The sequence below is a fragment of the Strigops habroptila genome, chromosome 4 (genome assembly GCF_004027225.2).
Source record: "Strigops habroptila isolate Jane chromosome 4, bStrHab1.2.pri, whole genome shotgun sequence".
NCBI lineage: Eukaryota > Metazoa > Chordata > Aves > Psittaciformes > Psittacidae > Strigops > Strigops habroptila.
The window spans coordinates 38,893,346-38,920,005 of NC_046358.1; the positions used below are offsets into that span (position 1 = coordinate 38,893,346).

At 43.6% G+C, this 26,660-nt stretch overlaps 1 protein-coding gene across 1 annotated transcript in view; it reads left to right on the forward strand.

The window, feature by feature from the left end:
* The first annotated feature begins 20,467 nt into the window (after positions 1–20,467).
* The window catches only part of EGLN3 (egl-9 family hypoxia inducible factor 3), a 30,987-nt gene continuing 24,794 nt past the window's right edge, over positions 20,468–26,660 (forward strand). The window contains exon 1 of the mRNA XM_030483843.1: positions 20,468–21,221. Within this exon, the coding sequence (XP_030339703.1) occupies positions 20,865–21,221 (357 nt within the window). The 5' untranslated portion in view covers positions 20,468–20,864. The remainder of the gene's footprint in view (positions 21,222–26,660) is intronic.

Below are 26,660 nucleotides of genomic sequence, written 5' to 3' on the forward strand. Positions count from 1 at the left end.
TCAGAAAAGGCACAAGGACAAGATTTCTAGGGCAATGAGCTGGGGTTATTACTGAGACCTGCTCAGCTACAGTGATAGAGCAGTTTGCTCATTGTCTGATGTTCCCCTTCTGAAGCAAAGCTAGTAATAGATTCATACTTCATCTGTAACTCTGGAGGGAGGGACAGTCCCAAGGATAAAATCCCAGACTCGCTGGCAAAATTCCCACTCACTGAGTAGAATTTTGTTCCCATGCTGCACATTTTGCTGTGGATAAATTCTATATAGTTGCATACAAGTTCCTACAAGTATATATAGGCAGCTCCATAGCAATTTTAACAATGCCTGGCAGTATGAAGATGATGAAAGCCTCAGGAAAACAAACAAATAAACAAAGCAACACATGGAAAGTAATGTATTGCAAGAACACAGACCACCAGCTTTGAGACCACTTCATTATCCAAGCCACATTCTCCCAGTGGAGTTCCCACTGTGCAAAAGGATTTTCAAGGAAAGCTCTGTGCAGCCTCAGCGAACTTCATCATTTTAGAAATCACGCTTGTGTCTGAGTGCTTTGCAAATGAAAGAAAGCATGAAACAAAGTCTCAGGTGTTTTGTTTACCTGGTACATTACGTTTAGTTTTGCCCTTTTTCCTGCATTTTCAGTTGGGCAGTCAGTTTCTTGGGAAGTTGGGTGGCTTTTTCAAGACACGGTATCATGTTGCTATTTATAACTTCTCAGGGTTGTGAAAGCAGACGATTTATCAGAGAACACAGAGGCTGATGTAAACTATTTGCAGATCATAGCACTGGGTAAAGGGACAGTGGAAATGCCTTTCTGCTGCAATGTATACATTTTCAGACCTGCAGAGGACACAGAGCATTGTGAAAGGAGACAGTAAGAGCATGGAATGAAAAGAGCTATACATGCAGTGCACGGCATGAATCATGTCATCTAATAAAAATCATGGCATCTATAAATAGATCAGATCTTGAAGCTGAGGTGAACAGCTACCAGTGACTCTCATGTGGGCATGGGTTAGATGTTAACAACTAGGGAGAACTCAAGCATGTTTAGCTGTGGTTTGGCTGCTTGTCTCTGTCCTGCAGCAGGAAGAGGCAATGGATGACCTCCTGAGGTCCTTTCCTGCCTTTATTTCTGTGATTCCAAAAGCTACATGTACAGTCCATGTTGAACTCAAAAAGCCACCAGGAGAAAGATAATGGCTGTGACAAGACCATTCATATCTCACGTACTTGTTTTTGTTAGTGTAACTACAGCAAAGCTAAAATAAAGTCAATGATGCAGAGCTCTATTTTAAAGAAAATCTGTCTCAATTATTTTCTGTATTAGTGAATGATAACGGAATATACATGGAAACAGATGCACTTACATAAAGGCGTGAAAATAGAAAGATATGTCAGTGAAATACTGCCATTTTGTCAGCTTATCTACTTACTATACCAATATGAACATGAACTATAAAAGCAGCACTGCTAATCCTTCACTGCTTGGGTTCTCAGGCTCTACAAAACGAGCTTGTCATGGGGCAGTTACTACCTATTACTGCTTAATTGCAGAAAACAGCAGTTGCATTGGACTAAAATGTGAGTAGAAGCACTGCCTACTGTAATGTCCACACAAGTAATGGTTTATGACATAACAAGCATTTCTTGTCATTCTGTAACCTTTATGAGTCAATAAACATGAAGATGACTGGTACCTAATGCTATGCTCCATAGCATACTGAATGTAGACAACACGGAACATATACCTGCAAAATAAGGTTTCTCATGATATAAGGCACACTTCTAATGCTGAAGAGGGCTTGACTTGACTAGTACCTGCATGGAAAATCCATTAAAGCTCCTGTATATAGGAATATTTGACTAATCTGAATGACACTCCACAATGCAGTGGTTGAACATTATTTATCTTCCTGCATGATACTCTACTCAGAATGAAAGTAGGTTCATATAATTTCTTCTCTTAAGGCTAGATTTAAGCAGGGATTTAGGAGTGTAGAGCTGCTAGATGGGGATTTCTTTCATTTGAAACTTAGGACTGAAAAGATTTGGACTTCTTATAATTTGTACTTGTTCAGGCTAAATTCCAAGTAGCAGTAAGAATGGACTTAAGGAAGAGGAGAAGGGGACTTGGAAGATATTAAGGATGTCCACTTGTGAAGACTGTAGATATCCTGAACTTTATTCTCTGCTTAAAGGTAGCTTTCCTTTGTCACCTTGACACATAAGAGTTTCCATCTCCTTTCCTCGGAGTTTAAAAGAAAGAAAAGGATTGGAGACTAAGGAGTGTGGAATAAGTGTACTTTCCAGAGACCACTCCTATGAAGACATCTTCAAGAATGTCAGATTTCCAGAGGTTCTGGTGGGGAAAAAATAAGGAACTGAGAGAGCTGAGGGGCTGGGCTGTGTGAGAGATGATAGTGCAGATACCACAGTGAAAGTGGAGAGAAAAAAACTACTAATGGAGCAGCTTGGCTAGATAAGAATGTAGACTATATTAGGGATAGAAGTTGACGGGTGGATGCTTGAGGTCCTAAATAATATTAGAGTTCTTCAGTGAGTGTGCTGGATCTGTCTCTTCCTCTGCCTTTTACAGCTCTGGAACTAATTTTACAGATTAAACAAAGTACCTTGTCAACTCGCTGTGCCTGGCACTGAATTTCTAAATCCATCCTTTCTATTTCAGTGAGGCATGTCTGGGTGAACAACCTCTATAACTAAAGGAAGTGACATGAATAATTTTTCCTTGAAATAGGGTCAAAATTATCCTCATGTGACTTGAGCTGTGTGAAAGGAACAAAGACCTACATCAACCAGGTGCTATTAGCAACACTGGGTGAAGACATTTTGTCCTAAGTCTCAGCTAATAATTAAAAAGTCATTATGAATATCTCAATTTTTACAAGAACCACAGTATTCTTCACAGAAATGTATTCCAGCATCAAATTCACCTTGGGGTGAATGAAATTTTGTCATTACAAAGCAACTTCTGTGTTATGCCCAAAGCTCTGTATTCAAAGTGCACATTTACTAAAAAAGTTGCTAATATTCATATTCTGCTTGGTCTTCGTCATCGTAAAGCCGAACTTTTCTTGTCACATTAAAATGCAGTTTATGGAATTTTTGTTTGCTTGTTTTCTACTCCTTTATGTACTTCTGACTTCCCATTTCAGTATTTAACATAACTGATTTAAACTGCTATTATCAGCTACCTTTACTATACACACAATATTTTAAATGTAAAAAAAATGGTAATAGTTGGTGCAGCCTGCTGCTGGCTTTGGATAGCATCAGAAGGGTTTGTTTTGGTTTTTTTTTCAATATGCAATCTAAATCTACCTTAATTTAGTGTGGAAAGCTTATTTTGTCCTTACCACAAAAAGAAATGGATAATTCTTTAGATGATTTTTTTTTTTTCCTACAGAATGATAGAATAGCGCCAGTGGCCATAAAATAGCAAAATGCAGTGTGTCTTGCTAGCAGAAAATGACAGAGTCTTTAGCAAAATGAACTAACTTAGATTTTTCTTCGATTGTTAAAAGTATCCTTCATTGAACAGTAGGTAATCTCTTTAGAAATGCGGAAGTTCCCAGTTTCACTGCAATATTATACTTCTGCTTATCTGTCAGTAGGGGTTCACATTCTGCACCGTGTCTATCTAAACCTACTTAGAGAAAGGAATGATAAGGCAGGTGTATTACATTGGAAGACCTACATTATTTTCTTCTCATCTTCCTTACTTAACTGTAACCATTCTCAGCATAAATTAAATAGCATAGGTAGGGAAATTTGTCTTTCTCATATATACTGATTTTTCAGTTCTATGTATAACATTAAATGCATGCTGTACAACTTTCACAAACATACCACCAGTTAAAAAAAAACAAACATAGGATTTTAAAAATAGCTTGTGGAAAGCTTATGATCTACTATTGAATTATCATGAAAATTCTCTCTACTGTACAGTCCCTTTTGTTTAGCATGGATAAATGTATTTTAAGAGGTTTTTTTATCAAAAAATGTTTTGATGTTTTGCTTCAACTCTTTCAAAATCTGCAGTTATTAATGGTATCTCTTGGCCTTAGCTGAGCACTTACTGCAGGACTCCAGGTATGGGAGCAAAATCCCATCTCTGTTTACTGCCCAGTCCAGATGAATGCTGAGTTGAACTGGAACCCAGCCCTGGGACCTGCAGGGGCTGCCCTCGACTGCAGGGGCTATGGCAGGAGCAGGTGCATAAGGAGCACACCTTCCATTGTCCAAAATAATGTCACAAAAGAAAAATCACAAGTAACCTATGGGAATCACAAAGTTTGCCTGAATTTTCATATTACAAAACATTTAGGACATGCACCTTTGAAAGGCCTGTGAACAGATTGCTGCTGGTTGCAAGCAGCAGCAGGAGGCTGAGTGCTGTGTGCAGTGGAGCCCTGTGCTGCATGTAGTGGAGCCCTGTGCTGCACTTGTCTCAAACCAGAGGACACAGTTACTCCCTCCCTCCTCCTCTAAGGAGCCGGGGTAAAGCAAGGCGGCAAGATCTGCATTAGCCACAGTGGCTTCAATATTTAAATGGCTTGGCTGACACTTTTTGTGCAGAGGAGACTATTGCCAGGTAGCAGCCAGGAAAAGAGAGGAGGATGTTATGGATAGGAATATGTCTGGAGTTCAGAGGACACAATGCTATTTTTGAAAGGGCTACCCCCTTGTGCCAATGTTCATTAGCATATGCAAAGGTTATGCGAAGTGCATATAAGGCATTGCGAGGCCTTGCAAAAGAGATCAAAACCAACATTCTGTACTATGGGTTTAGTGAACCTTCCCAGATTGCCCAAGAGAAGACATCTAAAATATCAGCTGGTCAGGCAAAGGTGTGGAATAATTGGTGCTGCTGTATTATGGGAACCACTTTCTATAACTCCAGATTATCTTCACATCATCGTATTTGACCATTCTGGTGAGTTTACCAATGTTACATAAAAGAAAGCACATGGAGATATGGGTTTATATCTTTTGCTGATTTTACAATATTTGTTGATAAACTGTTTTCATTATTGTAATCTGGCACAGGTCACAGAAGACTGTATTTGAGTAACCTTTTTTCTTGCTTATTAATTTAACTGTCTTTTGCCTTGGTTGCATAAATACAGCTAAAAATAATGAATTTATGTTCTGTTTCCCAGTGATGGCCAGCTATTACCAGTGAGGAATTACTTTCTGGGTTTTTATTTTTTTTTTTGTAAGTCTAGCAGTTTGCACAGCTCTGGTTTTACTTCACAGTCTGTCTAGGCATAGCTGTAGCCATTAACAGCAGATTTCAGCTCTTGTATTCTAAAGGCACAGAATTCTGGCCAAACTCATCAGTCACTTCAGTGATGTGGGAATCTGACCAAAAGGCAATTTCTTGTCCATTGAAAATAGATCAGGAGATTAAAAACAGTTGAACAAAGGCAGAGAGCCATTATCACCGGTTAGAAAGTAAATTCTATATATAACAATTTATAAAACTAAAGTGGGACGTATTTTATGGAACTACAGTGATCTAGATCCTTTGCACCTTTCGATTTATATAAACTAGTTTACATAAACTGGCTCCTTTGAAGATGTGGGAATTAAATTTATGTGTAAGCTCTGTTTTTCTGAAGAATTCAGTGAATGTGCTTTTCCTTGGAGTCAGTGGTCCTTTTTAACACTGCTCCTTCTCCTGGTGACAGATAATATTTTAGTGATTCAAGAATTAGAAATGAAAAACTGACTTAACTCCTTTTTCTTTTTCACCCAAGTTACTGCTCTGCCAAAAAAAGCGTTCTACCTCCAGGAGTCCAATGCAGGGCAGTCAAAAATGGAGCTTCCACACCCTGGCTGTATTTAGACTGGTTTTCCATAAAAGAAGCCGAGTTTGATCTCTGAATTTAACCTCACGTCTAAACAATACAGCATACTGAAGCCATTAGCTCTTTAGCGCTAAACTTAGCAATGAGGAATTCCCTAGATGATTTTTGCATTCCATGGCTGCTACCACACAAGATTAATGGGGATGTGAGGAATATTCAAGATGCTTAACAAACACAGAGATATATATGTATAAAAATTACATTATTCCCCACACTGCCTGGTGAACTAACATTCTCTTCTAAAATCACTAATTAGGTCTTAAAAAATTCTGTGGTGTCACAGATGTTTCTGCAGAGGAAACCACACTGGCAAGCAAGGAGGAAACAGTAACAGAACTTTTGTTCATTTAACAGAATAGAAGGCTTAACCCTTTTAGTGTTAGAACAGGATCTGATGTTTTACGTTAAATGTTTTCATTCATTTCAAGGTGTTAGTACTTTTTCCCTAGAAAGAGGTTTGGCAGAGACTGGCTGGACATTTCACATAGGTTCCGTTTCATTCTGTCCCCAGGGCCAAATGCCACCATATCAAAAGGTAGATCTTTGATTAGAGGAAGGACTCCAGATCACAGGCTCTTTGGAGCGATCTGGCTTCAAACTCTACTGATAAAACTCAGAGCAAAATCTAGCTCCACAGACCAGAGGAAAAAACCATCTGTGATACAAGTAAAAAAGAGTCATTTTCAGAAATACATGCACTCAATGCTGGTGGCTACTACAAGTTTGTTTCACCTTCATGACCCACTCAGTCTTGTCTGTTCTCAGAATCACAGAACCACAGAATGGTTGAGGTTGGAAGGGAACTCTGGGGATCATCTGGTCCAAACCCCTGCTCAAGCAGGGCCACCTAGAGCCGGTTGCCGAGGACCACCTCCAGACGGCTTTTAAATATCTCCAAGGAGGGAGACTCCACAACCTCCCTGGGCAACTCGTGCCAGTGCTTGGTCACCCTCACAGTAAAAAAAGTGTTTCCTGATGTTCAGATGGACCCTGCTGTGTTTCAGCTTGTGCCCATTGTCCCTTGTCATGGCAGTGGGCACCACTGAAAAGAGCCTGGCTCTGTCCGTCTTCTTCACACCCTCCTTTCAGGTATTTGTGTATATACATTGATGAGATCTCCCTGAGCCTTATTTTCTTCAGGCTAAACAGCCCTAGCTCTCTCAGCCTTTCCTCGCAGGAGATGCTTTAGTCCCTTTTTCATCTTTGTGGCCCTTCATTGGACTGTCTCCAGTATGTCCACATCTCTTTTGTACTGGGGAGCCCAAAACTGGATGCAGTACTTCAAGTGTGGCCTCATCAGAGCTGAGCAGAGGGGAAGGATCACCTCTCATTGCCTTTCTCTTCAGTTTTCTTAAACTAGAATCAAGGGAATTGTACTTTCCACTATCTTTACCCCAATTTGATAAAAGATATTTACTCTTATAAAAAATAAAATAACATTATTTTTGTCAGACCCCTGTGAATAAAATATTTGATAGCTGTACACTGATAATCTGGAGCAGCCCATTGGAAGTATCTTTTCTGCCCACAAGGGTAGCAGCAACCATGGAACTTTAACAGTGGCACTTTGTAGTTTAGCCTCTATCTTGGGTCAAGACAGAGGACACTGGAAAGTTTCTAATGCTCATTTATGTACTTCAAGTAGTGGAAAAATTGTTTCTGCATTTGTAAGTTATTCCCTTTGCTGTGTCCCTTATTGCTAATCTGCAACTGAAGCTTTGGCTTCTAGCCATTGGATTGTTTTGTATGTTTGTATATCAAATTGAAGACTTTTCTTTCTATAAAGTAATACAGTCCCCTCAGGCTCCCTGTAAAGCAGGTTTTCTGCCATTCCTATCATTCTTTTTAGAAACCTTTAGATTTCTTTTTTACATTTTCTTTTGAAATATGGACACTGGGTAGTACTGTGCCAGTCGTGGTCTGCTGCGGGTGGTAGCATCAGATACACCTGTATTAGCACAAGCCACGTACTAATGCTTTTGTCTTTCCAAACTTACCCAGAAGCTAGCTAAAAATGCAGCTGCTGAGGTACAAGGCTGATGATTTTGCTCACCCAAAAAAATGTTATTGGTGGCTAACTCTGAGCCCCCTTGTCATGACCCAGCTTTTCTCTCTGCACGAATAGTGTGAAAATGCATAGATAACCAATGTCCTCAATCTTACTGCAGCCATGCCTCTTTAGAAATGTCAGCAGTGTGACCAGCTGTGCATCAAGGTGCTGCAAGCAGTTGGGGCTCCCTCCTCCTCAGCAGGCAGGGCATGTTCTCCCAGCCAGGACCATCCCACCATCCCCAGCCAGGGACCAGGGCAGGCTGGTGAGCATCTGAGACAGGGATATGGCCAGGTTGAGATGTCAGCCTGCAGATGGGGTCCAGGATCAGGCCTAGTGAGGGGAACCAGGGTCAGATAGCCCTGGGATGGCCAAACTGATGGGAGGCAAATGGTAGAGGCTTGGCTCAAAGCAGGTTTGAGCCTGCTATCTACCCCCATGGGAAGCAGGGGTCAGCCCTTGCTGAGGCTCCCAGCAGCACTGTCTGGCAGCCTCTTCCCACAGCCACCAAAGGGACCCTGAATCTTGCAGCTAGACCCTGCGGGAGCAGGAATGCTCTTGGGTCCCTGGTGGCATACCAGCTCTTATCACATTAGTGGAAGCTAAGGTTCAAACACTGACTTTTCCTCTGTTTATTAGCTTATTTGGCTGTCTCATTATTGAGCCTATCATCACCTGCATGGATGAGGACTGAGTAATTAAGCCTTTTCCCATCATTAGGTCAGGATATACCCTGCTGCAATGGGAAGGACGCTGGAAGAACCTATGCTTAGGGGTTGAGAACATGTGTGAGAGGAATTAAGCATAACTGCTTGTGAGTGCTGTGTTTGCAGGACAGACATAGAGTTTGGTGAATCTGGTTGTTGTATTGGCCAGCAATGAAACAAACCATCACGTCTTTGGAGCTGTGAATTTTCAGAAAGAAAACGTACAGGGAGACTATAGTCTCCACATACACTCATTCCAAGCTCCTAATTGATTGTGGGTTCTATTTTTTGTTACCCGCACCCACCTGCCAGGGAGTTAACCAGGAGCAAATAACTCTCATGTTGTAGAAGGTCACTGGAAATGCCTCAGTGCTATCAACCCTGGCTGGAAAGGAGCATTAGGCAATCCAGGAAACATTTGGCAAAGCCTTTAGTAAGGACTTGTTCCTTCCCCAATCACCTAGTTGATATTCAAGATACTCGATGTTCCTGCCTGTCTTGTCATTTCCAGGCTGATGAAATGCAATGCTCTCTTCCTGCTAAAAGGGGCAACAAGTGGCAGGTAATCACAGAGGGTGTGAAGTAGGTCTGTGGAAAGCCAACAGGCAAATGGAAGCATCTCATAAAATGGCTTAAGCTCAACAAGAAAACTACACTAGGCTGCCTGTCCTACTTGGGTTTTGGTACACAGCATTTGTGAAGTTCTCTTTTAGCATGGCGTGTACTGCTATTTTGAGTGGGGATAGGAGATGCAGGACTGATTTATTTTGAGAGTAGGTGACTGTGATACAGTATTTCCTTGTCCGAGTGATTGTAAGGCTGCACCCTGGTGCTTATCTCTACTGTCTGTATTGTTCATCTCCTGTCTATTGTTATGGTTATCACTTACAATAAAAGGACACTGATTTACAAAACACTTGAACTTTATTAACAAGGTATTGTTGTGGGATGATGAAGTCATTTGAGAGCTCCATAGGAGGAAGAGGCGACTTGATGGAGTGTGATGTATGACTTGATAGAGTGTTAAGTACGTATTGCATGCTTTCAGCTATCTAGCTCTAGGGTCATATTTCCTCTGGTTGCCAGCGTATTCCCTACTATTGTTTCCAGTAGTTCTGTCTTGTGTTTCATTGTCTGGATTGCATCCAGCTGCATGTCTTCTTTGGCATTCCCAGAAGGATGGCCACACTAGATTGGATCAGAAGTCCAGTTACTTACTGTTCTCCTTGTGGCAAAAGTATATGCTTTAGGAAAGTCCATAATAATGACACTTCTGGAGGGATACTTTCCCAGGTATTCCATCCTAACTTGCCACAGTCAACACTGTAGGATTTCCTGTTTCTGTTGGTGTTTTGTTGGCCTCTGGACATAAGCTTACAAAATACATGCTCACCGCTTTTTCCCCCCCACTGTGGTTCAAAGATTCAGAAGACATTTTGCAGAGGTGTAGAAAGATATTGCAGAAATTTGGTCCTTGAGGTCCTGGTCCTTTTATTTCCCCACTTTAAAACAGATATTTAAACCTTAATTAGAGTCTTAAAGCAAATACTCCATTTAAGGTTTTGGGGGCTGAGTATTTTTTCACCTACTGTGCAAGATCAGCATGTTGTAAAAGTTCTCCTGGGAACACTGAAGTAAAGGGATAGGGAAGGGTGAGCAAAGGAAGTATTTAATGAAAGATGTTAAACTATTCCAGGCAGAATCCTTAAGGGAATATCTTTCAAGAGGAATCCCTAGGTGGTAGGAGACAAGCTGGGAAAATATGCAGCCAATATCTTTTACAGCATTCTGAGAAGGGCTGGTGGATTAATATGAGACGCGTTTTCCTTTCTTGCGGCATTCAGTTTCTTCCTGTGTGCTGTGCTGGCAGCGTTGAGCATCCTGTAAAATACTGCCTTTAAGTACATGCATGCTAACAGTTTTCCATGGCTATAAGCCACAGGACTGAGTGTGACTACCTCCAGTGAGTTTTTATAGGCCTCTGCCAAGTGACCTCTCTGGCTCCCTGCCCTCCTCTCCCTCTCCAGCGCTGGAGTGTTTGCACTGGGAGATGACAGCAGACCCTCAGTGGCCATGACAAGCTCCCTAGAGCACAGCCACGTTACAGTGTAGATGTTGCCTCTGCACCCCATCCCCTAAATAAATACTGCCCTTATACATTCTTCTTCTATCACAAGGCAAGATAGGTAAAGCATAACCTGAAATCTGCATGGCACGATCCACTACCCAAGTCCATGTCTGAACAAAAAAGGTGGGTTTTCAGTTATACTTGGACAACTTGTTGCTGAAACAGCAGCTTACTTATAAGATGATCTTTAAAATGTCAATTCATCTTTTCTGTATTTCATGGAAACGACATAGTTTTTAACAGAAACATCAAGAAAAGCATGAACATGAATCAATCCACTCAATGATCAATGTATTATAATCTGTTGAGTTTCCGGCCTCTAGAAAAACAACTCTGTCAGAAGAAATGTGCATGTTTTCCCTGATACTTTATTGAGATCACATGCTAGATTTCAATAGGCTTTTCATTAGGCAGTTCTTACATCTAAAAGGCAGAGTAGTTCCTGGGATACAACATGGTCTTAAGAATAGGTTCCTGGGCCCCCTGGATAGACTCGTACCTGGAGCAAGCCTAAAAACTCGTGTAATCAACCTGTCAAATTACAGGCCATGTGGCACAGATTTCTTCAGGGGATTCTTCACCCCCAAGCCAGAAGGCATGATCACATCATAATTCCTAGTTAAGTGAGGGTGCGGTCACTTGCTAAAATCTTTGTTTGCAAAACATAATCAACTTTTTTCTTCCTTAGGGAAGGGAGAAACCGAACGATTTTAAGGCTGGAGTTTTTTTCTCCTTCTGGTCATAACACCAGACCATTCAGACCACATCAGCACAGATAAGAGCCCAGATGAAGTTTCCATTCATCACCACACAATGGGGAGACAAGCTTAGTCATGAGTGTTCTCAGAGTGTTTTTATTGTCCATAAACCCATAAAAAAATAGATATTTTTCTCTGAAAGTTACTAAAGAATGAATCATGTAGAGGCTCGCTTACCATAGTCATAAAGCCTTGATCATGTATCTTAGCTGCTCCAATCTCTGGATATAGCAATTACCTGGTATATGTTCAAATTATCTTAAGCCAAGATAAATCTTCACTGAAGATCTTAGTTGCTCCCTTCTGGTTTGGGCCACCCACATTCCCATTAAGTGGTGTTGCTCTGTAACCTCCAGGTTTGACTTCCCTTGAGGTTGCTATTGAACCTCCATGGGATTTTTGGCAGTAAATAGCTACTTACTCTCTGACTTGCAAATCCCCAGAAAGGTAATGAATGAACTCAAAGTGAGAATGATCTGTTTATTAACTAATAACATTTTGAACTGAGCCTAATTATGGCAAATTCTGTGCAGGAAAGACAGCTCAAAAGGTCCTTCATGGGGAAAAAAAAAAAGTGGGACAAAAATGTCCCTCTTCAAAAGCAGATTATGGTCACTGTGTCTAGGGGTACCAGATACGGTTAGCATCCTGACATGATAACATTTCATAGTGAAGCAGTCAATAAAAAAAATAATTTAACATCAGTCTCTACAGCCAGATGATGAAAAACATGAATTAAGGTCAATTAATCCATTGTGACAATGAATTAGGAGTAACTGGAACCTTGCTTTGGCCACAAGATGAGTTGTAGGAACATTGGGTTGTCTAGCAAATTAATGCTTTTAATGTATATTAATTAATTTTTTTTCTTAAATAAATACAGCATTTTAAATAAATGGTGACCTCCTTTGGTTATAATATTTTTCACTCCTTATGCTTCTATAACTAATTAGGCAAGACAGTCATTCCACAAGGTCTTTCTACATTAAGCACCTTTATCTTCCAGTCAAGTCACCATATTGTTCCTGCAACACATAGATTCCTTTTCAGTTTTCCCACAGGACATTGTAAATCACAATTAAAAAAAAAAAAACAAAAACAAGACTTATGAGAAAAGATATCAACACTATCTTTTTTCCACAATACTTGAAATTCCTTTAAGAGTCTGCTTTTCCTACACACTACGTGAAGTCTTGTATTTTCTTTTCTGCATTGCCTCTGAAAGGTTCGCTGGGGAGAGACACTGCTGGCTAGTTGGAAACAGCAAAGTATGTTTGAAAAGGCAGGTTTTAATTAGAAGTGGTGGTTTTTTGCTGGGCTGCATGAGGTTCATGAAAGGTGATGTCATTTGGCCAGCAAAGAGAGTGGGAGCCCAGTGTCAGAGCTGGTAAAGCCATGTCCAGCCTATTCAAACACCAGGACAAGGAATTTAAGAGGAATAGTGTAGCATTTGCCCAGCATGAGCTGGAAGCTGTGCAAGTGTGATTGATACCTACTGTGAATTTTGCTGTTAACTTTTAATTTACAATAATCACTTAGTAACATTGATTTTTGCTGCTACTGTGTGGCTGGATAGCTTGCTATCAGCTCTTGAGGCAGGAAAAAAAACTAAAAGAAAGAAATTGCTAATCAGAAAACCAAATGTGTGAACAAGAGGTAGGCACCAACAAGATCCTCAGAAGTAAGAGTGTCAAGATCTTAATTAAACTTTATTAAAAATAAAAAAAAGCAAATCATATTTTAAATTGAACAAAGTGTATCTCCTGCCATGAGGGTGCTTGGAACTACGTACAGGAAAAACTGACTGCAGTTCTGTTTTAAGGCTGGTACTACAACTATTTATAGGTGTAAGTAAGTCATTAATTTTATAACTTGATATGGACACGTATTTTACATTTTATGCAGTCAAAATAATACTTAGACAGTACTTGCTCAGAGTAACATCTGGCAAACAACCTACAAAATAGATGAGTTTTATTAGAAACACTAATTTAAGAGAGGAAAACAAATCATTGATATAAGTTTTATTAGCAAGCCATTCAGAAGAGAATTTAGAGAACAGTACTTTCATTGGTCTGCATTAGGAGGAAAAATTGCTTTAATTAGATATGGTAAATGATCAATTCTGCATGCTATGATTAGGAGGACAGCTCTAGTAATTATACATACAATAAGATGTCCAAGACCATGAACATCTGTTCCTAATCATCAAACCCAGTATACAGAAAAAGCTTACATTTGTATTCATTTTCTATCACAGAAACCCAGATCCAAACTATTTTATTGTGATCTTTATGCAAAAATGTCAACTCTATTTTTAATAAAATAATAATTTAAAAAAAAAAAGCAAAGTATATTTTCATTAACACAAGTGAAAAATTTTTTATGTTATAGATAGGCATTTCATTAGGCAGAGGTACCACATATTTTATGGCCTGGCTACACACAACAGGTATAACCAGTATTTGTTAGATTTTTTTGACAGAATAATTACATCTTTACAACTACTGATGTGGATATAATTACAGCAATGTGAATGTGTCTTATATTCTATAGGATTTATTCTCCTTTTGATGCAAAAAAAGTCTATATACTAGTATGAAGCACCTTTGTAGGTATATAAATGCACCCATAGTTGTAGGATAGAAAAGAAAGGGCAGAAATACACTGCTTTAATTGTCTTAAGTGATCTACAGGAAGACATTTTGGCTTCTCAGTCAGGTAGTTTAAAGAATCTTGTTTTCTGTTTGTTTGTTTAACTTCGACATACCATATTCTAAAGACAAGTGGAGGACCATAATTCTTGAGAGATAAGGCATGAAACTTAAAATGTATACTCACTGAGCCCTTCAAAAATTTTCCAGCAGTACGTAGGGACTTTCTAAATAAAAGGTCAAGGAGATGAAATAAGATAAGGTGGTATCACCACTCACCCATACTGAAGACCATGTTTTTGTAGCCATTTCAATCAGAAAGATGTAAGAAGAACCAGAATTCTGATTTTCTTCACTTATAAGGTCTTTTGTGTTCTCTGTTTCAGCAACATAAAAAAACTCAACCCAAACCAAAAAAACCCAAACAAAACAAAATAAAACCAAAATCACCCCCCCAAAAAAGCGAAAACCCCAAGAACAAACCAACCCAGACAATTCTATTGTCTCACTTTCATGTCCCAGCATTTCAGCAGGACAGTAACTTCTGAAAGCCAACCGTAATTTTCATTGCCAGCTAGAGATTTCCCAGAAATGAAGTTTGCCTGTACTGACAACTACACAGCAGACGCTTTATTTATGAAATCCAGATAATAAACTCCTGCTTATTCGTTGACTAATAGGACTGGAAACGTGGAAAGTCTGATTCCTAAAACTGTCCATTCCCAAAGATCCTACTCTCTCTTTTTACTTTTTTTTTTTGAGAAAAGGGATTTTTGTTTACATCATATACTTATTCGTCATATACTTATTTCTTGTTTTCCTTGGGAGCTGTGAGAGAACTGGAAATCTGAAAACTCAACAACTGCAAACAAACACTTTCTTTCTGGCTTTCTTCTTCTTTACCGATATTGATATTAAATGACCAGTTATTGTCTTTGAGAAAGAAAAGACATATGAAAAATTTCAAGGCTTGGTTTTCTATAATATTGAGAACTTTAAAATCTAGTCTGTCAAAATTTATATTTCTGAATTTACTCTGACTTGAATCCTTGGCAAGCTAAGCCAAGGTCAGCTTGCCTTGCTATGGCTCTGGTCTTCTGATCGGTGGATTATTGCTTTCCTGGACATATTCTCTATCTTATTACAATACACCGTTTGGGGGAGACTTATTTCTCTGTTGTCAGGATTTTTTGTTTAATTCCAGAAACACTGAGATACATTTAGTAGTAAAGGATATGGTTTCTGGGGAGGAATATCTATTTAAAAAGGAAATCAGTTTTAAAGTAATCATAATGTTACTTATGGTAATTTTCTATTTAATTTCAAATATAAGTACTTGCCCTAGAAGTAGTTCTTAATTTAGAATTCTTAATCAAAAAGGTAGCACAAACCTCTCCAAAACATGGAAATATATATATAAGGATGTCTGTACAGTCAGATTCTTAAAAAGATGTTAACAATTTAAAAATAATTTAATCTTTGTTTTATAAAAATACTATACTACCAAAGTTTACTGCTTTCCCTTGTTTGCGTGGTTTACTTACCACATCGAGCTTCTCTGTTTACATAATGAAAGTCTCAATAGTTGCCTTTTTTTTCCTCACAGCCATACTTACTTCCAAATTCTTAATAATATCATAGTTGATAGCCATGAAATTAACTGCCAAATGCTATATTGTCAGACTGTGCATTAACTGCATTTACTACACAACTGCCCCACTTGCATTCTGCTCACTTGCTAACTCCCTACAGGACAGTTTTGAACACCCTATGCTCTTCAACCAGCTGACAGCATGCCACAAACATCCATTCCTCCAGAAGAGATGCACGTCAGGCCAGCAAAAGCTGCAAATTTAAGGTTCAACATATCTCAGGGACTGCTGGAACAAGACGGGGGTACTTAGTCCCATCAGGAAGCTGGAAATCTTGCTTCCCAAAGGGCCATTTTTACACCTAGAAAGTTTTAGAAAAACTTTGAGAAAACAGTTGTGGCTGATGCTAGCTGAGTTCCCTTAGCACTGGCGTTTATAGAGTTGTTTTTTCCCAAGACTAGGATTTGGAAGATACTAGTGCATCAGTTCATGCATGTTCAGTCTACTACAAACGAGGCCATCTTTAGTAGATGTTAAGCTGAATCAAAGCCTACCCTGAAGTTTTATCACACTTTAAGTAACTCTGAACCCTGGTGCAGGTCAGATGACTGTGGTAGTGAAGGAAAGACACTGGTGAGGGAAGAGCTATCAAATCGTTCACCCCTACCCAGAGGGGTCAGTCCTGATGGTTCACATCCTTCCAGCAGATCTCACTGGACCTGACCCAAGACAATTCAGCTCCCTGACCTGATAGACAGTGACTCTTTCTTTATTGTTTTGCTCAGGGTTCCTTTTCTGTCACCTTAGCAGATGGAATCAGCTATGGAGGAGTCCAAAGTGTGCCAAAGCAAGTGCAAAGAGGGGTGTGGGGGAAAAGGCGCTGAACGAGTTGCTTGATCAGCTCAAGCCATGACACGTACCTTTGCCCTCACACCTGCTTTCAGTATGACATAATATTAAGGGTGCTGACAAAGGAGCTCTGGCGAGTCTCACTGTTGTAGTCAGAGAAGACACCGCACCAAAACATGGTTGCTCTGCCAGGAGTTGCTACCTGCACAGATGACAGAGGAACGGCATGGGTGCTGAGGCCCCAGCTGCTTCTGTGTAAAGCTAAGCCCACAGTGAAGGTGGGTTTAAGGCTCTGGACTTTGCGCTTTCGAAGTTGCTGAGGCAAAACCATCCATTCCCTCTGTCAGCCCTGCAGAGGAGAGGATGAACCCTGCAGCAGAGGAGTGGGAAGGGTGGGTGTGTTGTGACCTCTCAGGCAGTCATGGCAAGGTGTTCTAGCACTGGCATGTCACCCCCCTACAAATGCTGCCTGTCCCTCTGTAAGAGGGATTGTATTACCGGACCCACATCATCAGAAAACTTCCTTCTGTAGGCAGGACTTCAACTATTGTCTTGCTAGATTGTGAGACATCAGCTCTACGAATCACATTGCGAGGTATTAAAAGTACTATTTCTCAGTTTCTCACTGATATAAAGAATAATCTTTTCCTCTTCCCTTCCTCTTGCTGGATCCTTTGCAATTCAGCTCTTGGCACTGAAGCGGTCTGGCTTTCTGAAAGGAAGAATCTGAAAACAAGACTCAAAATGTCTAGAACTCGCTGCCCTAAAAAAGTGTGAAGCAGTTCATCTGTAAACTCTGCTGTCAAAAAGAAAATAAAAAAAAAAAGCTTTAGTGTGTGAGGTATGCAGGCTTCACTGACACTTACCAATTACCCTCACCCTCTAAACCAAAACTCCTTAAAACCATTCTGCCAGAATGGTTATGCCCTGGTTTAGTCTATCGAACTCTATCACTATGTACCATGGAGGCAGGTGTAAGCAGCAGATATGCAGGACTCAAAAGTTTTGGAAATGAGATTCTAGAGTGGAAAATGAGAAAATATAGAATTCATTTTACAATGGAAAATAAAAATTTCTACAGTATAAGGATAAATAGAACTTTACATGGCAGAGGGATAGCTCATATATAATTGAATGATGTAGGATTTTTAACTAAAATGTGGTGATGCCTTTCATGTCCGTGATACACAGCACTGTAAACAAACTTTGTGCATCTCCAAAGGTGCTGGTGACATTGTGAATTGCTTTATTTCACACCTTCGTGCCTTTATTCACGACCTGTGCAATACTCATATTGTACGTGCTACGTGATAGGTTTGCTTAGGGAGCTGTGGAGTGGTCAAAAGAAGTGCTCAGGAAGGTTCAATATCTGGTCCTGCTCCAGCTGTCCTACTTCTCTGGGTGGTCCTTGTGCAAGATAGTATGCACTGAGGATTACCTTGCCTCTTCATTGGCGAGTTCATGGCTTAGCTTGGGAGTTACTAATTGCAGCCCAGCATCTCTCCACTCAGCTTTGGTAGCCCTAAGGGGATTGAGAGAGCTCTTGCAGAGTGCCTGTGGGCTAGGCAGGAATTTGCCCTTCTTGGTGATGATTATGTGTGATAGAGATTGTGATTGCTTAGGTTAGAAACTCTTTTCCCATACTTACAGGTTGCACCCAGCAATATTTCCCATATCATCATCCTGAATGAGTTTGTAACCTAAGCAGTCACAGTCTCTATTAAGCACCTTCATCATCATCACCACGCTTCCCACAAAAGTCGGGGGGAGGAGGGGGGGAAGGGGAGGGGGCAAACAGATGAAGTAAAATAGCACCACTAAATACCAATAGATAAAATCACTATTCCTGGGGCTTGTTTCTCCTGGTGTTTTATCTTCACATGGCAAAGTAATGCATTTAACTGCTACTGCAAATGCTAGGTGTGAAAAACACGCGCTTCGAGGAAACAAGCACGCTGTCCAACAGAAAACCTGCGTTGCCAAGTAGCAGCAGAAGCCCTCCTGAGGAAGACACAACTTATCGATGCTTGTGGAATAAAAACATTCACAACTCTGTGCAAGTGAGGCTGTGGACTCGTCTTTCTAAGACAGATCTCTGACTCTCTAAGGTGGCTTTTTCTGATGCAAAAAGACTATCAGGAGAAAAATAGAGCTGCGATAACCAGCTTCAGCCACAGGCAGAAGATAGCCCTCTCAGCCCTCGACTTGCTAAAGTGGCAGCATTACACTTGATAAAAAGGCTCTATGTTCAGAGTCTACAAATACTTGATTCTGGCACAGGGCTGTGTGCACACATGTACATGTAAACAAGAAAGAAGGGGAAAACCCCAAGAAAGTCAAAGGACTCTGGGGCTTTTACATGACAAAAATGTGTGAACGGTACAACAATGCAGCCATAATGTTTCCTAATATATCCAAATTTCATAACATTGACATTTTGCAGCTGAACTAATCTTGCATCTCTTGCTGATTATTACAGCTGCTCTTAGTTTACCATGCCTGACTGATTCTTCAGATAAGCCTTAAGGGATTAATAAGATTCAGAATTGTATCTTATTAATTATAACCACACTTTAATGTGAAGTGTGTATCTAAATCGAATAAAGTCCTTTGACAATCTGTATCTCACCACGTAAGAATTTATCTAATCGCTTGGCTCTCGACAGAGTTCTCAGGGCGTAACTTTGGAGGACCCGACCTGTGCTTGGTGTTGTGTGCTGCGGGGTACAAGCTGCTGAGCCCGAGGAGAACAGACGTGGGATACGTGACCCACTCCTGCGTGCGTCCGGGTTCGCAGTTTGCAGCTCAAGCAGCATCAGCAACACGGGCTGCGTGCAACCCCGGCAGGATTCGTGACGGGACGGGGGGGAGAACACTCAGCATGGATTTTGCCTTTTTTGGGGGGTGAAGTGTGCCGGGTTCCAACTGACACGCGTGTAACTCCCGCGCCGTGACCGGCCGCTGTGCCGGGACGGGACGGGCGCTGCCCCCCGCCAGCAACGCGGCTCCTCCGGGCACGTCCCCCGCTCCTCCACGCGTGCCCTGGCCCGCCGCGTTTCCAGCCCGGCTCGCCCGCACACACCGTCTCTCCGCAACGTGTCTTTGCTGTAGTTTTGGTCTCTGTGGAGACTTTATTGGTTGGTTGGTCTGTTTGTTTAGCAAATCCCGGGCGTGTCGGCTGTTGTGAGCGGAGCTGGGCAGTTCTTGATTTTCACTTTTCGTGAGGCATTTTGGGCCGAGCGCACGCCCTTCGGTCCGGGACGGACTTAACAGCGGCAGCGGGATGGTATTCCGTGGTCAGCCGGTGCCGGTATGGTGCTACCGAAAGCCGGTTACGCCGGGGAAAGACACGTTGTCGCCTGGAAGCGCGGAACGAAGTTTGTCGCGGTTCGACCCGCGCTGTCGCGGCGTGGCACGAAGTCGCCGACAGCCCGGGAAAGGAGTGAGGGAAGTGTTACTTTATTGTACACACGTTTCACAGAAGAGCGCACTCCTCGCCCGAGAAAGCTGTACCTGCCGCCTAACGAAAGACTTCCGCCAGGTGCTTAAACCGCCACCGCGGAGCGAGAGGCGGGCGGAGAGCTCCGGGGCGCGCCGGCACACGCCGCCTGGCCCGGCCCAGGGCCCCGGGGCCGGTGCGCGTCCGACATGCGACGGGAGAATTCCCCAATGGCGCTGGCCACGCCCACTCCCCGGGGAGGCGGGGCTCGCGGGCCGCAGGCCCCGCCCCCCGCGCGCACGTGTGTAAAGCCCCGCCGCTTGTTCTCCCTCAGGATAGCCACGCCCTCCGAGACAGCCGATTGGCTTCCCGGGCCGGCCGGGGGCGGGGAGTGGGCGTGGCGTGCCGCGCTGTGCCGCGCTGTGCCGTGCGGGCGGGCTCCACCCACGTGCGGCGGCGCGAGCACACATCCCGCACGTAGCCGGCGTATTAATCAGCGCGGGGCCATCTGCCGCGCCGGCCGCACCGTGGTCGGGGGTCGCCGGTTCTGCATCCTGCACGCTGTTCGGGCTCCCGAAGCATTGCCGTCCCGCAGCTACGGGCCGCGGAGTGCAGCCCAGCCCAGCCTGCCGCGGCGGAGAAACTTTTCTCTCGCCTCGCCTCGCCTAGCCCCGCGCCGCGGCGGAGCCCCTGTCCGGCTCGGCCTGGAGCCCGCGGCGGCCCGGGCGGCATCGCCTCCCGACGTGGGCGCCGGCAGGGCAGCGGCGCGCCTGTCCGTCCCCGCCGCGCCATGCCGTTGGGGCACATCATGAGGCTCGACCTGGAGAGAATCGCCCTGGAGTACATCGTGCCCTGCTTGCACGACATCGGCTTCTGCTACCTGGACAACTTCCTGGGGGAGGTGGTGGGGGACTGTGTGCTGGAGCGGGTGAAGCGGATGCATCGCGACGGGGAGCTTGCCGACGGGCAGCTGGCCGGCCCCAGCCGCGGCGTGGCCAAGCGGCACCTCCGCGGCGACCAGATCAAGTGGATCGGCGGCACGGAGGAGGGTTGCGAGGCCATCAACTTCCTCCTCACGCTGATAGACCGGCTGGTGATGTACTGCGGGAGCCGGCTCGGCAAGTACTACGTGAAGGAGCGATCCAAGGTAAGGGGCCGCGGGGCGCCCGCCTGCAGGCACCGGCTCCCGGCCGGCTCGACCCGCCTCGCAGCTGCCGGTGGGACCTGGCAGAAAGTTTCCATGGGCGCCCGCCCGTGTCGCGTCCTGAGTGTCCGCGAGTGTCGGCTCAGGCAGCCCGGCTGGGCTGTCCCCGCAGCCCCTCTGCGGATGGCGGAGGCGCTGGCGCTGACCAGGGGACGCCCGCGACGAGCGGCCGCTCGCTAGCTGTTGCCGGTGCGTCCTGGTGCGGAGGTCGTGCCGCTCCGGGGCGGCTCGCCGCCCTGCCAGTGGTTGGGTCTGCGCCGGGCTACTTGGCTGACGGACCCTGGCCGGGCCCTTGCCTGTGACACCGCGATCACTTAGCACCGTCCCGGGGGCTGCAGGCGTACCCCCATCTCCTGACGGGGGGGCTGGAGCCCGGCTGCACCCCTCGCTGTCTGCCGCTCGCCCCAGCTGCGAGAAGGGGGGACCGGCAACGCGGGTAGTACCCCGCGAAAAAGGTCTACGCTTGATCATGCCTTTACTCTGGAGGTTTGCTTCAGGTGGAGGAAAAAGCACCTGAAGCACCTGCCTCCTCCCTGAGCGGGTACACGGCTCGGATCCCATTATTTGATTGGTTTGCCCATGAGATACCCAAAGCAGTTTCGATGGTCCAACTCATGCCAGCATCCTACAGCTCAAGAGGTTATCGTCGCTGCGTTGGGAATGTGGTACAAAACAGGGGATGCTCAGTTTGAGAGTTTGAGCTGAGGAAGCTTTTTTTTGGGAGGAGAGGAGTTTTGTGTGTTTTTTTTTTTTTTTTTTTTTTCTCTTTGGTGCGCCTTTGTTTTTTTTTTTTTTTTTTAAATCGGAAATTGAGACGACTCTTGTATTACAGGTTTCCTGGCCAATGAAGCTTATTTGCACTTACAGTGTCATAACTTCAGTTTGGGATAACTTGGCCTTTCTGTGATTCTATGAAAACAGGCAAGGAAAGAATCTTAGAATGGTTTGGGTTGGAAGGGTTCTTGAGGATCATCTAGTTCCAACCCCCTGCCATGGGCAGGGACGCTTTCCACTAGACCAGGTGCTCCAAGCCCTATCCAACCTGGCCTTGAATACTTCCAGTGATGGGTCATCCACAGCTTCTCTGGGCAACCTGTGCCAGTGCCTTACTACCCTTACAGTAAAGAACTTCTCCCTAATATCTAATCCAAATCTACCGTTTCTCAGCTTGAAGCCATTCCTCCTTGTCTTGTCACTACTTGCCCTTTTAAAAACTCCCTCTCCAGATTTCTTGTAGGCCCCCTTTAGGCACTGAAAGAGTGCTCTAAAGTCTCACTGGAGTCTTCTCCAGGCTGAACAAGGCCAACTCTCATCCTGTCTTCGTAGGAGAGGTGCTCCAGCCCTCTGATCATCTTTGGAGCTCTCCTCTGGCCTACAACAGCTCCACAGCCTTCTTATATTGGGGCCCCCAGAGCTGAGTGTAGTACTCCTGGTGGGGTTTCACAAGAGAAGAGTAAAGGGGGAGAGAAGACACTCCCTCAACCTGCTGGTCATGCTGCGTTTGATGCAGTCCAGGGTACTTCTGGCTTTCTGAACATCGCTGGGTCATGTTGAGCTTCTCATCAACCAACACCCCCAAGTGTTTCACCTCAGGACTGCTCTCAGTTTTGCTGGGGCAAAGTGTACTGGTTTGTAACTAAGTTTGCTTCATTGTCCCAAATGCTGAAAATATCCCTATTTCTTTATTTCTGACTTGAACTCTAGAATTTATTGTGCATTTTCAAAACACCTACTTCTTTTAGTGATATGCCAGAAAGAGAAATGATGAAACTTTTAAAAATACAGAAGTGAGAAGTTGTCATTTCTTTTGGTCCTTGTTTGCACTGGGTAGGGGATGTGTGAGTGCTACTGAGATTCTTTTCTTACGTTTTTTACAGAAAACAAAGCAAGCAGTATGGTGATATTTACCAGTGCTTGGGAACACCTTAAAACCTGCGTGTGCATGCCCTTGCACACTTCCGCAAGGTGGTGGGAATAATAAAAGGTTGAAACATTGTTCCTGTGATTAGCTCCACTGAACTACTGATAAGCAATTCAGTTAAAGCTTGGGTAGATTTGGTTTAAAATGTGAGCAGAGTGGATTTAATTTATTCCTGGTGGGAGCCTGGTGTTATGAGGTATAAATAACCATTCTGCTCTGGCATGCCTTTAAGGTCATCCTAGTTCTTTTTCTCTGGGTGACTTCTGTTTGTCTCATTACTGCTGAAAGTGCATTGCTCCATTGCATTGCTGGTTACCTGGGTGTGGGGGAAACAGGGGCTTACATTAAGGTTAGACTGAAATGAAAGGAGGTTGTCCAGCGTTTTCTCACACAGTATTTGGAAAAAGTCAACTGGATGCATGAAGGCTGTTGGCACTGGGTGGGGAGAAGGGTGTTTTTGGGGTTGTAGAGATGATTTTAAACCCGAGTTGTGGTGTTCTTGCAGTCATTTTTTTTCAAATAGCAGTAACAGACAGCACAGAGCATTTTATAAATAGCTACTTGCTATAAAGAGAGACTTTTGGCCCTTGTGCTTTAGCGTGGAAGATGTCTTCTCTTCCAGCCAATGGAAGCGCTATACAACAGTCCAGCTCTGAAAGGGACTCAGTATCATTTGTAAAACTATAAGGAGGAATTTCCATCAGAAATTAATAGTAACCAATCCCCTTATTATAATAATAAGTACCATGAATATGCGTGGCCCTTGAATAGCCGCTGCCATCTGTAACTGAGATATGGGACGCTTTCAGCCAGAAGATTATTCCTGTGACTAACCAACTGACTTACTACAGTGCGTGCAGATTCCCACGTCACCTATAGACATTTCCCTTCTACCATTCAGTCTGCCTATTCTTCTTGTCTTCTGGTCTTGTGAAGGCATACACAAAAATCCTACATTTAAATTCAGTGTATTTTTATCTGCTAGATTATACACATGAATGGATGCCCAGAAAACTTCCAGAGCATAACATTTGGAAGGTTGTGGGGTGTTTCTGAACAACTGGACCAGAACTTCTTAGCTGGACAAGTGCTATTATAATTTATTGTTTTGGGATATAGGTATTAGATGGAGCTAAGAGCCCAGAGCAATTAAAATAAAGTTTAAGCCTTTGGCTGCATGCTAACTCCTCTTGTCTTGAAAATGAATCTATGTAGTATCAGCCTCATCATTATTTAGAGGTTTATGCTTTTAAACCAATAGTATGACTTTATTCTTCAGCCTAAGTGTTAGAAGAGGGGGAGAAGTTTGCTTAGTAAGTGAACTTCTGTCAGCTTACTGTCTGCTTAGCATGAAGTGCTTTATATTGTTTTTGTAGCTACACAAACATAAGAAGACAAGAAGGACTTTTGTCCAATAAAGGAAACTTTCCTTGTAGCTACATGAGAGAAATGAGTCAGTTAGGATTTTGCTGTTCCCAAATGAATTTCAACAGCATTACAAGAAAGTTAAGATTGCATCAAAGAGAATGGACAGAAGTAAAACTTTAAAAGGGTACTGGATACTCTTTTAAGAGCTGTTGGTTGACATTTGAGGGCTGATAATGAAATGTAACCTTTCATCTTTGCAGACCAGTGATCCAAATCTGTCTTTGGAGTAAGTCATATTTTAAAATATTAGCTGACATGTTTAAATGATCGAAATAACCAGGCAACATTCTTCTAAAGGACTCTTGTTGACAGACCTAACATACTGCTTGTTGGCTTCTGCATTCTCCTCAGCTAGAGTTTCCATTTTATAGTAAAAGAATGCAATGTTTCCTGTCTTCTAGTAGGTAAATGGCTAAGGATCTCACTGAGGCATCACTGAACTGGGCTTAGTCTTTTCCTCAGAGTGAGAAGATTCATGTGACAGAGGTTGCTCTGGTTTTGAGGACCTCTCCCTTCTGCTGGAGCTTTGATGCTTGGTGGAGAAAAGCTGGTGGGTGGTTGGGGGCCTGGAAGCAAAGCTGCAGCCTGGTCTGTGAGGCCAGTCATCTGGAGTGCCCCTGAGTTACGTGATGCTCTGGAAATCAGGGGTGAAAGGGTGATGTGCTGCAGCTTCTGTGCCCTCAGGTCCCAGTGCCTCTTCTTGGGGTTAATTGGCATTTTTGGGGGCTTGAGGGAGTGCCCTGTAGAAAAAGCCATGCATTATAAATAATTAAAAGCAACAACAAGAAGTTGCAGATGTGCCAGGTGCTGTGGAGTTTGGGATATCTGTCCCTATGTCAGCATCAGATGCTACAAAGCCTGGGGAGCCCTGGGCCTTGAAAGTCTCTCCTGTGGGGAAGCAGGGGATGGGGGCTTGCAGGAACCGGATCGGCTGGCTGGTGTGTGGGCATGTTTGTGTCGGGGTGGCTGGGAAGCTCATTGCTGCTGAGAGGCTGAGGCTGTTGCCCCTTTCACACTCTGCCTCTGTGGGAGGAGGGCAGCTCTCCCTGTGGTCAGGCAGTGTCCCACAGTGATGCCATCAGCACCTGCTTCTCTGACCACCTTGGCTGAGTCAGCTCTTGACGTGCTGCCAGTGGGCTGCGTTGGTCCTCATGGGCGAGGGGTGGAAGGTACTTTGAACTGGCGTGGCTGCGCCTTGCGTGGACTCTGCACCCTGGTCCTGACGGCTGTGTCCCGCTGTGAGTCGCTGGTACCCTCTTGGGTGCCATCGTGGGTTGAAATCTATGTCAGGGCTGCCTTTGGAGACCTTGAGCTCATTTTACACCTGCTTGGCACCAGTGAGTCCTGCTGGTTAGAAAATAAGGCAGAAAGTCATAATCCTGAGAGCTGACCTGTGTTGAAGGAAGCCCGTGACTGACATTTTTGGCTCAGAACCCAGCTGCTTGCATTCAGTGCTAGTGTACGGCCTGAAGAGAAAAAAATGTGTTTTCAATGTGAGATTAGTTAATTTAGAAGTCCCTGTGGGATGCAAACCCTCTTGAGAACTTGCTTCAAAGTCTGTGTGGACCCTTCACTTCTTTTATGGGATGTTTTCTGCCACCCCCACATGTAGCCATGACACCTCCCTGCTCACCCTAGTGGCCTCTCTCTGACTGTCACAGGAGAAGCAGGGCTTTTGTGGTGGCACTTCATGGCTAGCGAGCGCTGAAAACCAGAGCCTTGAGTAGGGTTTTCTGGTAGGGTCCTTCTGCCTACCACACATGACAGGGTGTTCTTAGGTAGGTTTTGAAACGTAGTCTGTTTAACAGGTTGTTACCAAAACTTCTCTGCCCGAGGGCTGAAGAAATGCGTGAAATGGTTATGGGCTTGGATTGAGTGGTTTTACCAAGCCCCTCATAACTCAAGTAATGCGGTGAGATGTTCTTGCATTTATGTATGAAGAAAGAAAAGTTCTGTTCTATAGCATTCAAATTGTATCCTTTGCAACTAAAACAGAGTGAAATGCTGAATTTTTGCATTCAAGGTACAGATGT